The 14,423-nt window shown below is 35.9% G+C and overlaps 1 protein-coding gene across 2 annotated transcripts in view; it reads right to left on the bottom strand.

Annotated features, from left to right (window-relative positions):
* TRPC7 (transient receptor potential cation channel subfamily C member 7) overlaps positions 1-12,675 on the bottom strand; it is a gene marked incomplete at both ends in the record, with an annotated part of 187,772 nt that extends 175,097 nt beyond the window's left edge. For both annotated transcript variants that reach the window (XM_083351734.1, XM_083351735.1), the window contains one exon: positions 11,926-12,675. In XM_083351734.1, coding sequence (XP_083207860.1) covers positions 11,926-12,675 — 750 coding nt within the window. The remainder of the gene's footprint in view (positions 1-11,925) is intronic.
* Positions 12,676-14,423: the final 1,748 nt, after the last annotated feature.

Here is a 14,423-nt window from a genome sequence, read left to right as displayed (position 1 = left end):
ATTTTATTTAAGTACAACTTTCAGAGAAGGCTGTGAAGAAGAACATTGTCAAATTCTCTACTAAAAGGGATCTTTTGAAGAAATGAACCATTAACACCTAACCATTTTTATACTGACTGCTGTTCTTTATTTCACTTCCTAATTTAAGAAATGGGACACCTGCTTCCTTGTAGGTGGTACCTGCAAACTGCATATTCTTTCAAGTGCAGGTGAGCTTTTTAAACCTCCAGCATGGAGTTAAGTAGTACCTTTTAATCCTCATAAGTGTACTTCCAAGCTGTTAGAGAAAAGTAATTGACTTATTCATGCGAGAAACATCTTTGGTGGCACTGCCTGATAAATATGAAGACAAGGACGGTTTCATTTGAGAGATACATTTGTGAGTGGCCTATTTAGGTGAACCTTTTCTGCTTTTAATTAAACAGAGCAGAGTACATTGTGACTTGAGTTGGGAGAACAAATTTCAGTTTTCTTTACAAGTTCTAATATTATTCATATTTGTTTTTGACAGCAGCTGCTCTGAAATAATCTACCAAATGATTTTGTGACACCACAGGTCAAAGTAATTAACTATTTCCAAGTGTTATGACAAGGGTGTTCAGCCCATTCAGAATCAGAACTTAATTAATTTCAATGCAAGAACAGCCTGTCATGGGTCACATGATCTCCATGACTTTGGGAATATGTTTACTTGAATCTGTAAAGCTGCGATTGGAACCTCGTGATATGATAATAAAATAATTTCATTTTATTTTAAAGCAGCTTGCCACTGATTTTGAAAGAAAGTGCAAATAAGGTTTTATTTACATGAAAAGTCCTCCTTCTAGTATCAAATAAGTTCATTATTTCACAGCCTAAAAGTGCATTCAGATAAGATGAAAACTTTATCACATTGTAATGGATCAGGTGTTGTTCCTGCATGCTAAGCCTTAAATTAGAAGTTGGCAAGATTTTGGATGCCATGTCCCTTCTCCAGTATATTTTGAGTAATATTATAAATCTGTGCAATTTATACAAACTATTCATAACAGTGCTTATCATGGTCAAACAACATGACATCTACAGTATATTTTGTAACAATGCCAAATTATGTGAAACAATGCTTTAAAATGTTATTTCTTCCATTAGGAAATGTGTTATGTCACAATGTGCAAACCATGAATTATACAGTAACTTCCTAGCAAGGAAAATAATGTAACAAATTGAAATACTGAATTTACTAATCAAATTCTATGGCTCCAAGATGTTGCAGAGTACAATGTGGCTTTTCCTTTTTGCAGAAACACATTGCAAAACTAGCCTCAGAGAATCAGTTAATTGGATTATCCTAAACTATTGTGATTGTGAATAACTGGGAATGATTTAGGAATGGCAGTGTGGTTCACCAGGAACATTGCTTTTCTAACTAACTTGGGGCATTGTTATGAAAAATTGATGCTAACTTTCCCCCCCGAAACCTATATAACCACCCTCATAGAATTAGACAGTCACTTTCCCTTAAACAAAATATAAGTTGGAGATTCTCATTCTACATATTTGTTTGTCAAATTGATTTTTTGTTTTTTTTTCTGCATGAAGTGGAGCATCTCCAAATTCTTTAAATTTAGCCCTTCTATCAAAACCCTACAGCAAATCACTGACTTTGTGTACTAATTAAGCTCATTCCAACTATAGGTTCTATGAAGACAAGTCATAATTAAGAATATATAAGAAATTTCCTCTGCATTTATATGGAAGAAACTTATAAGATCCATCAATGGTTTGGCTGGACAGCATCATGAATCAACCTGTATATTTGTATGACCACCTGAATCTGTATTGGTTATCTGTACAGTGCAGCTCAAGATTTATGAAGTACATGGCATACAGGGAATATTTTCAAGACCATCTGTCTCCAATTATTTCTGCCTATCTGGTTGGCATGCTTAAACAATGTCATTTTATAGGATCAAGAGGCATTCTTTCTTTGTTGCTGCATCTGCCTTTTCCAATACATTTTTGCCAAGGTCCACCTAGCTTCAACCTTGCCTGCTTGTTTTCAAGAAAGCTTTGACAAGCTGGCTGTTTCCAAGGCTATAGACAGGATACTAGGCGATCCCTTGGTTGAATTTGAATTAGTTTTCCCATACCTACCGCATGGTCATTTCAATTTCTATTTAACTTGTTTATATTATTGCTTTTTTAACCCTTGTAAGCTCATAAATTTGTATGGGTAGACAGCTATAGAAATTGAAATAATAGTGTCCAATCTTTCTCTGTTAAAAAATGTACATAAGACCCTCCTCCCAACACACACACTTGTTATGGGAGGTGCAATCATGTATGTTTCTAGAATAATGTACAAAAGGAGATAGTTTCATTTATAAAGATAGCTTACATTAGTTGAATTTACATTAAAAAACCTGTATCTGGGAAATTTATATCTTTAACATCAGTAGAGGGAAAACTCTTTGGAAAACATTTTTTAAAGGTAAATAAATGGAAACTGATAGAGGAATAAATACAGCAAGATAGGCTGGCTGTATATTAGTCTACCTATCCTTAGATGATACCATTTTTATTTTCTCTCATTCTATTGTTTGTTGATTTATCTTTGGTACTTCATTGAATGAGCCTATCTCACTGGTACAGGTTTTTTTTTAACTGGCCATGATTATTACTTCAATTTTCTGATGAAAAGTTACCAGCTTTCTAATGGAACTTACTGACACGATTTCATTTAGGATCAGATACTTTTTCCTCAGTTAAATATTGACTAGGATTAACATTATCTTCAGAAGGATAAATACGGCTGTTAAATCAATATCACTGAATTTGAGGTAGATTGCTATTACATTATATTTTTCAGAATTATATCCAGCCACCAAGTTCACCCTTCAAAAATTGGCTCCCAACTTTCTTTATAATCTTTTTATATTAGTTTATTGAGGGGGGGTACTTTTTAAAACTAGAGCTAAGTAAAAAGAAATATAAATGGAATTCCATAAAGGCTATTAAAAATAATGATGTTATCCCTACATTTTCTGATTCTATTTCATAGGAAACTATCTCTCATTGAAATTATAAAGACTTTTGTCTCAGATGTATTTGGCTGTAGGGCAACTATATCTTATTCACCTCAGGTATTAAAACCTGAGGTGACAGTTAGCCAATGTTCAATCTGTCAATGACCAAATTCTTTAGAGACTCAGAATCATTACCCATGATTCTTTAATATGTATGATGGCCACAAAGGCTATTCAAACTTTAATTAAGAAAAAGATTCAATAGCTGCATTGGAATGAGTGGAAAGATTCATCTGTGGAGTTGAAAGCTACTATTAGATAGAATCAATTCACTAGCAAATCATGTAATACAGTAGTTAGAGCACAGACTTAGATTGGGGAATAAGATGACCTTCTTGAATTAGGTAATCTAGACCCAGTCAAGCAGTCAACCTTGAGCCAATCATCATCCTTTTATTTATTTTTGTGTTGCTGTGAAGGTTAGGTGGGGGCTGTGGTATATATACATTCTGAGTTCTTGGAGGAAAAGTAGAACCTATATGCAACAAATAAATATAGGAATAAATATGAATTATTTAAAAAAGCAATATATATTTTCACATAAGTGACTACCATGAAAAGAAATCTAAACTGATTTACAAAAAAGAATAAAAGTAGTATTTGACCACCACTGAGTCACGCCAAATATAGATGAGTGGACAAGTAGATACGACATATTTGAAAACCTGTTGGATTCTATCCCATCTTTTGACTTTGTATTTTATCAATATTTATGTAGCAATTCTCTACAGAGAACAGTGTTTCCTTTGCTTGCTCCTGCCTGATCTTCTTTTTCATTTGATCTCAATGAACATGGCAACTCTACTGATGAAAAAATCATTTACTGCATGCACAATAAAGAGCCTATTAACAGTCCCTAAGTTTTTGGGTTTTTTTTCACAATTTATCGGTTGGCTTGTCCTGTAACCCTCCTTTTACATTCCAGGAACTTGACTCCTACATGCTTTCTTTTTCCAGGCAATTATTTTGATGAAATGCCCTCCTTAGACCTAGCAAAGAGAGAGAAAAATAATACAATGTGCCAAGCTGTAATGCATCACCAACCTGTATTTTTTTTTTCAAAAACAGCAACCCACCTGGGGAGAAGAGTAAGAACAATAAAAAGCAGTCTGAACAGACTTTCCATTCTTGTTATTTTCTTACTAAAAGAAGTATTTTATCTGCCGCCGTGCTCTTTTTAAATATGTCTAGATCTTTTATCTCTGTACATCCTGGATGTATTTCAATACACTATATAAACCTTCCACATAGGCAATAGTTATGCTAGCTTTCAGGATCCCTCTAGAGTGCAAAGCCTTCTTTACCTTAAATAGTGGGAACTTGCTTGCGATAAAACTTGGGTTTGGACTGACTTCTGACATATTGGCCATGATGTACCCCAACTATGGGCTATTATCCTCACTACTATAGGTCCTGCTGCATGTGGCATGGATACAAAAACAGTTGAATACCTAATTTAAATGGTCTGAAATTGTTACTAAAAGAGGATTTGTGAAAGCCTGGATTGACCAAACTCATAATGGATACCAGTAGTCAATATATGTGGGGCCATTTAATGATGATCACAGTATATGGAAAATTGTGACATAGAAGTTATGGGAAGTAAATGGTAAAGAGAATAAATTAACAGATGAAAACAAAAAAAATGTATGTTTGTGCAACATAAAAAGGAAAGATGTCACAGAACTGAATGAAGGTGGTTAGATTTTGAGGGTTATATTCTGATAATTAAATACAAGAATGTGAACATTTAAGTCTAATTACAAATAAAGAGCTAAAATTTGAAAGTATAAACTTCGTAAAATATACATTGATAGTATGTTATCAATGCATATAAAAGTAGGAATCCATAGGTTGATGTTTGCTACATGTTATGCTCCAGTACAGCAAAGGGGACAAACAACCAAGTGGTGGAGTATATGAAACCAGACATTTTGCTGCAAGGGAAAAATCACAACATTCCACCTTACTTATTTCAACCATGTCATGAAATCAAACTCACTGGAAAAGGCAATTTTGTTTGGAGTGGTCAATAGTACAATAAAAGAAAATGGGGCCACCAGATACACAATGGCTAGACACCATCCAAACTGACCACAGCCAAAGCATAAAGCAACTGAAAGAAACTGTACAAGATTGGAAAAATGTGGGGAGAGCTGGTTCATAGAATCAATCAAATATGATTTGAACAGATAGCATCTTCATCAAGCTGCAGTGAATGATGATAATGTAAAAAAAAACAGAGATGGGTTTTGAGAAAAATTGTGTAATATTTTGAATGCAATCTAGAATCAGTCTATTCATATGCATATATGGAAAAAGAATTAATATCCATCTAAATGCACCATTGATTGGTGACTTAATGATAAAAGGTTGACAGAATTAGTGAAGAATACAATTTTTTTTCTGGTGATGAGAGAGGATCGTGGGAAAAGATAGGCATTGAAGAAGAGGAACAAAGGGGAAGAAATGAGAAGAAAAATAGAATATCTGCAGGAAAAGAAAGTATGCTTCTTGAATTAAAAAATATTAGAAGGTAAACTATCTCACACAGAATGAATAGGAACTTGACATAAGGAAAGAGGATGGAGAAGCTGCTTGGAACAGAGTTAAAATAATTATGTTATAGAGTGCCAGAGAAAGGTCTGGAGTTATGCTGATGGGGAGTACAAAAAAGGATGCTCAATGGAATGATGGAGTGAATGAGGTTGTGGGATGAAGTCAAAATAATATCAGAATGACTACTGCCAAAAATGAGTGAGAAAAAAAATATAAAATGGGTATAGGGAGAAAAATGTACTTGCAAAAAAATGCAATCAAAGAGATCACAGAACAATTCAAATTAAATCAGAGGAACTGCAGAAGTATTTTGGTATTATATTTTTTTAAAAAAAAATCTTTTCAGAATGGGTGAAAAGGGCTAAGTAAATAACCATCAGGAGAGTGAATGAAATTCAAAGGAAAAAAGATGAAATTATTTGGGAGGGAACTGACATAAGAGAATACTGAAAGAAGTTTTGTTTAGAGATTTATCTCAGTGATACTGTATGTTAAAGAGTGACATGGGAATGATTACTATCAATGCTGGTGCCCAAGAAAACAAAATAATGGAAAAAGAACCAGCATAAATGTGGTCTGTTGCTAGGAATGAATGCTCATTGGAAGCCAGACTCATTCTGTGGGAGCTTTCTTCTGCCCTCCTTCTTATAAGGAAATGAGAGTTGAATAAGTCAAGAGAAATATAAAAGCACATTACATATAGTGTCAAGGGGTTACTTAAGAGTAAAACAAGAAGATATAAGTTTGAGAAGTACTGAATGAACATAAAGTAAATGCAAATGTGAATAAGTGCTTTGGTCACATTAAGACAATGAATAATGACTGAATGAAAAATAAATTTATAATAGACGAAAGACGATCAAGAGAAAAAAGGAAAGGCCAGTAAAGTCATGGTCGGATGAAATTAATGGTAGCCTGAAAAAGAAAGAGGGAAAAATAGAAGCATGGATAGTTTTCAAGGATTGAAACGTGTAGAGCGTTATAGTGAAGGGTTTTATATAAACACTTTTTATCTGTATTATATTTACCTTTTCTCCTTATGCTTTTTGATTTCTTTGGCTTATTATTCTTACTCTTTCTGAACAGAAAGTTGCTTACGCTGAAAATAAGCAGAAATATGCTTACACTGAAAATAAGGAGAAAGTTGCTTACACTGAATCTACAGATTACATTTTTGGGAACAGAATTGAGTTTCATTTGTTTAACCAACATAGGACTTCCTGCCTGAGCAGGGGGTTGGTCTAAAACAGGGCTTTTCAACCTTTTCACAGATTGTACCACTTTTAGGACAATATTTGAGTACCACCAGTGCTTAGCAAGGTGTCTAAACTTGACTAAAAAAAGGGAGAGGGGGGGATTTGGGGTTTTACTGATTAGATTTTTTTGTTGTTATAGAAATGGCTAGTTTATAATATTATGGAAAAGTAAAAAGTTGAGGTTCAATGCTTCCTTCTACTGCAACAGAGGAAGTCTGTTCTTTTTCCCTTCTCCCCCTCACTTTTCCCCAATTTTTCCTCCCCACTGTGCCCTACTATTTGCTTTTGTATTTTTGTATTTTATTCTATAATAAAATATTACAAACTGTAGGAAAAAAGGGGGAAAGTACCAGTTTTAATTTCTTTGGTGGTTGTTCCTTTGCTGAATCACTTTCCCTTTGCACTGTCAAACGTTTGATGAACTTATCCATGTTCATTAATATGCACCACTAACAGCTAGCTCAGGAGTCTTCGAACTTGGCACTTTTAAGACTTGTGGACTTCAACTCCCAGATTTCCTTAGCCATCATGGCTAGATGAGGAATTCTGGGAGTAGAAGTCCACAGGTCTTAATATTGCTAAGTTTCTGGACTCCTGAGCTAGCTGGTCGTCCCTTCTTATCTCTCCTTTCACAGTGTAGTAAGAATACACCCCCAATCCCCCACCACCAATCCCTTCCCTGTACCCTTAAAGACACAGGAATCAAGTGCAAAGCAAGAAAGGCTCACAAAATTAGAAACACATAAACTCTGGGTTTTTTTCTTTAAGCTGCCTTAGGCATGTCATGTATCACAATGTTGCATTCTGAGACTGAAAGGCTCCACCTCCTTTCTGACATGCCGGCTTTTCATTTCATCAGCACTGATTGCATTCTCCTGGCTGGAGAAAATGAACAAGGAGAACTTTTCTTCCAGCAACAGCTGCTGCTCTGTCCCTGTTTCCTCCCTGCCGGCTGAGCTCTCCTTCTCTTTCCCTGTTGTTTTTTTACCCCCTTTCCTCCTTTTATAGCCTCCTTTTATAGCCCCCCACTTTTTCTTCAGTTCACCTCCAGCTCCACCCTGCTTCCCGAAGCGCCAATCAGCTGGAGCCCTGCCGGTTCCTGGGGCTTCTGCTGAGCCCAGACAATCCTGCAGCTGCCTCTCCTTCAGGCTTGGGTCACTTTGGCTCATTCCTGCCCCCTGCTACACTTGGCTAGCAGTCGCGTACCACCTGCCACATGGCAAAGTACCACAGGTGGTATGCATACCACCGGTTCCAAGGTCCCTTCCAACTATTGTTGCTATTGTTGTTGTCATCGTCATCATCATCATCATCACCATCATCATCATTATCATCATACACTGATTCTAAACTTCAGTAGTTTTCTTGGGTTTGGATCCTTAGCCACCACACCCAAAAACTTTCACAGCACCTTTCCCAGTGGTGATTTATACAGGTAGTCCTACTTACAATCACAATTTAAACCAGAATTTTTGTTGCTAAGCAAGGTGGTTGTTAAGTAGTCACACCTGATTTTACAACTTTTTTGCCATGATTGTTAAACAAATCACTGCAGTTGTTCAGTGAATTCTGCTTCCCCCATTGACTTTGCTTGTTAGAAGCTGGCTGGGAAGCTGGCCAATGGTGATCATATGGCCCCGGGATGCTGCAACCAATTCATGCTGGTTGCCAAGGATCCAAATTTTGATCATGTGACTGTGGGGATGCTGCAAAGTTTGTAAGAGCAAGGACCAGGTTGTAAAATCTCTTTTTTCAGTGCCACTGTAAGTTTGAATGGTCCTTAAACAAATGGTTGTAAGTCAAAGACTACTTGCATATCACACAGAGTTCAGGTCAACAGACAATTGCAGGGGAACATTTTTGACATCAACAAGAATACAGAAGCACCTTCTGAAACTGACCTTCCAAAAATAATCTACAATAACTCATTGCAAATCAGATCCTTCCAATCTTACCCTGGTGCAATTCAGGAAGATTATTGTTGTTGTTGTTGTTTTAAAAAATATGCCTCTAGACCAGAGTTGTTTATACATTTAAAAAAGTCTAATATCTTTATAGGAACCAGTTTGGTGTAGTTATAAAGTACCAGGCTGAAAACCAGGAGATCAGGAGAACCAGGAGTCCTGCCTTGGGTACAAAACCAGTTGGGTGACCTTTGGCCAGTCCCATTTTCTCTAAGCCCTAGGAAAGAGGCAGTGGCAAACCACTTCCAAAACATCTTGACAAGAAAACTGCATGGACCAGTCACCAGGAGTCAAGACTTGAAAGCATGCTTACACGTGCAACGCATGCACACACATGCACACACACGCACGTGTGCACACACACACACCCTTTATACTTAAAAATAACATCTCGTTATGCCAAAGCCGAGATGTAAAATTTTTGAGAGGATGTACAAGCCTTTGCTTATGTTACCCTGAAAAATGTGAATGTTGATGGTGTCATATAAAGCAGCATCATTACATTTATCTGTATCATCATTTACTTTATCTCTTCTTCTTAAAGTCAGTCCTGTTCTTAATTCACATTCACTAAACAAATGGTTGTAAGTCACGGACCACCTGTACTTAATATAATTTGATTGCGTTTGCAAATGCCACTAAAATAACAACAACAACAACAACAACAACAACAACAACAACAACGATGACGACGACGACGATGATGATGATGATGATGATGATGATGATGATGATGATGATGATGATGATGATGTTGGAAGGGACCTTGGATGTCATCTATTCCAACCCCCTGCTCAGGCAGGAAACCCTATACCATTTCAGACAAATGGCTGTCCAGTCTCTTCTTAAAAACTTCCAGTGTTGGAGCATTCACCGCTTCTGGAGACAGGTTGTTCCACTGGTTAATTGTTCTAACTGACAGGAAGTTTTTCCTTAGTTCAAAACAATTTTCATCACTGGAACATTCCATGCTAATTTTTTTCAATGAGAGGATATAAAATATAGAGAGCAAGTTTGGTCTGATGGTTAAGTGGGAGACCCTGATTTCAAATCCTGCCTTAGCCTTGAAAGCCAAGGTGACTTTGGCCTAGTCACCCTCTCTCACCCAACTCACCTCACAGGATTGTTATTGTGGGGAAAATAGGAGGAAGAAGGTGAGTTGGATAAATTCACCACCTTGAGTTATTTATAAAAATAATAAAGGCGGGTTACAAATTAATTAATTAAATAAATGTAAATTACAGGTAGTTCCTCATTTGTTGATGACAGTTGGAACCAGCAAACTTGGTTGTAAAGCAAAGCAGTAGCTAAATAAAACTATTATTATGTTTACAATTTTAACCCCGGCTTTCCTTTGCTTTACAGACCTGTGAAGAGCATCAATGTGAGGTTTGGTCACAAAGTTACTTTTTCATCATGATGGTAATGAACAGTTACTATAAGGGGCAGTTGGTAAAAGAGGATTCCCTGCGCTCCTTGGTTTCATGCTTTAATTTCAATATTTGCATGCAACCTTTCAAGTAAAATTGGTAATATACCATCATCATTGTCTTTCTCATAACAGTCCTGCTTTAAGTCATTTTTATTGCACAAAACTTACTTTACTTTCTCTTTAAGCTAACAGAATTCAGACCTCTAGATTAGTTTGTGGCCACAGCCATGACTTTCTCATGTCAGTAATTTCTCCATCAAAGGTAAAAGAGGCAACATGTTCCAGTATTTGTGTCCTATCACTCAATTCTGACTCTTTCATTTCATTTTAAATATGATTTATATTTCTTTTCATTTCTATTTTAGGGTTTAGGCCTGAGGTAATTGAACCTTAGGAAAGCATGAATTTAAGCCCCTCTGAACATATTTAAAGCATGTGGCTACTGATGTGGCTAAACCACAAGCTGAGGTTGTAATCTGAACCCCAGGACACCAACAACAAAATATCATTGTCTTGGTAAGGTATCCTCTCCATCCAACCACCAAGTTGAAGACATGTAAGTTGTATTTAGACATTAAGTAAGTGTGACATCTCTCGCTTCTAGGGTCTATGAAACACATTTCACTAGCATCAGAATGGTACCTGGCTCCAAATAGCACAAAGAAAAATGTACACAATAAACAGAAGCAATGGGCAAGATGCAATTCTCACAATCCAAAAGCAAAATGAATTGGGGACCTAAAAACCAATAATATCAAAGAATACCCAAAACTAAGGTAACAATCACATTAATTCATGCTTTAATTCCAATACTTGCAATCTGTCAAGTAAAACTGTTATCGTTGTTACTATTGTATTTGTTATTTGTTAGTAAATTGTTAATGTTATCATTGTCTTTCTTTTGATAATCTTGCCTTAAGTCATTTTAAGGCTGGATGATAGTGACTAAACATTAAACTAAGGCTTTAAAAAGTTTTAAAAAATGAACCTTTCAGTCTCTCTTTCACTCGTTACTTTTTCATAAAATACAGGCAGCCTCAGTGATTTTTCACAGCAATAGTCTGTAAAATATGTATCTTTTTACAATTGAAAAATCTCAAAATATTATGTTCTGCCAACCTGTCAAGTGGAAAAAATTTTCTCAGCATAAAGATGTAGCAGAAGACAAGGTTGAAATCAGATTTCCTGTTACTGAGTTATTTTATACAGACTTTTTTCCTTAAAGGAAGAACATATCGCATGTATATTTTCAGATGGCTGGCTCAAGTCAAGGTCACAACTAAAGAATGCAAGTAAGAAAACCTAATATATTTTTTGTTCATGCTGCAGGCTGATAGACTTCCCTTCCAAAACTTCTGTTGGTTTCAGAAAGTGTGAAAGTCCATTGTCATCAACAGTAGCTTCCTCCTCCGAAGCTGAATGGAAACTTTGTACATCAATTTCAGAAGAGTTGCCGCATATCAAAAAATAGGTACAGTATATTTTCCACCTATTCACCTTGGTCTCAGTCCTGATATTCTTTCCCCCATGGCTGCCATTTGAAAAAAGAAACCTAGACATAATATTTGCATGCTTATACTTAACATATAGTTTAGTCTAAATGCAATTAGACAAAATAAAGTTATAAGTATAGAAGTTTTCTACATTACCTTGAATTCTGTCTCAATGTTGGCTAGTCTTGCCAGCTCATTGCTTAACTCCAAAGCAGTAAGAACAGGGTCTTCACTAGATAGAGACAAATAAGCCGCACTTGCTAATCCTTTGTAGGCATTCATTCTTGATCGAGAATGACTGAATGAATCTTTTCTTTGCTTCTCATTGCATTCATTGCATTTACAGAAGTAGTCATGAGGTCTTTCTATCCGTGCCCCTTTCAGGAGCAATATATGAACAATTTCATATTCTTGGCAATGAGCAGCAAGTATAATAGGGGTAACATCATGGGAAAAGCGTGTTCCATCTTCATCATAAGCATAAAAATCATCGTCTCGTAATTCTTGCTCGAGTGGGCTTAGAGTTAGACGCTGCCCTTGAGCAAAGGCTGGATGGTTCAATATTGCTTCCACAATCCGTACATATCCTTTACTGATGGCTAACAAGAGGGCATCTCCAACCCTTGCTAAATTGTCTTTCTTTAGAAGAAGTTCAGTGACCTCCAGATGTTCATTGCCAACTGCCAATTGCAGGGCATTTTGTCCCATGTAATCAACACAATTGAAATTCAAGGTTTTGGATTCCTCTAGCATTTTCCGTACCACTGGGATGTTGCCATATTCTGCCGAGTCCAAGAAATGTTCTTCCTCAGATGTCAAATTGGTGCCTTTCTCATTGAACATATAGGCTGGGCCTCGGATGGCCTGCCTCCTCCCTTTCTCCCGGATGGTGTGTCGCCGATGCATGTTTGTGGGATGAGGTGTTCAAGCCTGGATGGAAATAATGGAACATAGTAAGACAGAGATTCTTTATAATAATTTGATCTGCCAAATATTAAATCCATAGATTTTCCACATTCTGTTAAAGAGTGTTTGAAGGAATTAACTGTTTAATTGAAATGAATAGCTGCTTGACTAGATTAGCCCTCTTACACAGAAACATTCAAACAGAGCATGCTTTAGAGAAATCTGCATGATTCCAGTATACCTATTATAATTTTCAGCTAGAATCAAATGCTAGCTAAAGTTGAGAATAAAGAGAATACCGTTAATTAATATAAACATAAATAAAACCACTAAAAATAAAAATAAAACTGGTAAGTCATAAAACCCAGCCACCTGTATTTTTTATGAGATCTCCTTTTGTACGTTCTGTTCCAAACCAAGCAGTTTCAAAGTAAGTAATTGTTCTTTGAATACATAATGGTCTCTCATTTCTAAGTTAAAAGTTCAATAAGTAGCCTTCTTTAAAGGAATAATCCAAGGAGATGAGACACCTCCAAGACCTCACATGATCTTCCTCAGGAGAGCATGGCTTAGCATATTTTCAAATTGCAAAAAAGCAGGATGACATGACACAATAAGCCAAAATCATACATTAAAGCTGAATGGTATATATAAAGTCAAATGTGCCAATATTGTACTAGAGTACTGTACATCTGAGTTTAGGATGAAGAGGCCAATGGAACAATGGTGATAACAGTCAGGCCAAAGGCTACAAGTGAATGATTCTAAATGATATGATAATTTTAATGATATCTGGCTGTGATTTCTTCCACTAGATTTTGTTTTTGTTTTATAACATCTTCAAAAAAATTACACTTCATTGTTTATGTTTAATATTGTATAACTCCTAATTACACAGTCAGAACTATAAAGGTGAGAGATCATGAAAGCAAAATCGGGTTTGAATTTTGAGTGAGGTCTTGAAATCTACACACAATGTTGCATCCCTTACAAGAAATTGAGTAGTTTTAGTAAGTTTAAAAATATTGCTGGAAAACTGAAAACGTAAAATAATTTTAATGTCTCTTTGAAGTCATTAATCTGAGTTATGGATTCCTAAATCTGAACATATTTTCTCTGCAGAAATGTCATGCTTCCTTTTAAAAACAAAGATGACAACATGACATACACATAAACATACACAAAAATGTAGTGTAAATATAAATGTTTGATAAAGAATTCAGAGGAACTCCAAAGTTTCATATCACTTTAATCAATGAATTTTTTTTGCTGTTGCTGCTGTTGAATGATCAAATTATTGTCTACTCAAGTTGTGAGGTTATGATATTTACCCTCACCATCAAATTCAACAGTGCTTCTAATCAATAGAAATGCTTGTTCAGCAACTGAATACACACACCTTCCTACACATGCATGACAGTATGTTTCCAATTCTCAGTCTGAGGGAAGAAAAATTGCTTTCCATTTCTTGACCAAAGAAAGAAAAAGTAACTGAACTATGTTGCCCAAAGGGTAGATCGAAGTACAACATCCAGAGTAAATAATTTCTCCAGTGATCTCTGGTGTCTCATGCCTTATTTAAATCCTAAGAGATGATCTGAATTAATTCCATGAAAAGCATGCTTTAACTTTGGAAAACACGGACCACCAAACCAAAGCAAAGTGACAAAGATGTATAAATGAAAAAAATAAACAAATCAGCATTAATTAGAGCAGCCAGCAGTATTTTGCAAATATAAAATACTCAG

This window comes from Vipera ursinii (genome assembly GCF_947247035.1).
Source record: "Vipera ursinii genome assembly, chromosome: 2".
NCBI classification, from domain to species: Eukaryota; Metazoa; Chordata; class Lepidosauria; order Squamata; family Viperidae; genus Vipera; species Vipera ursinii.
Note: the sequence above shows the minus strand (reverse complement) of the source record. Positions and strands in the feature narration are given on the sequence as shown.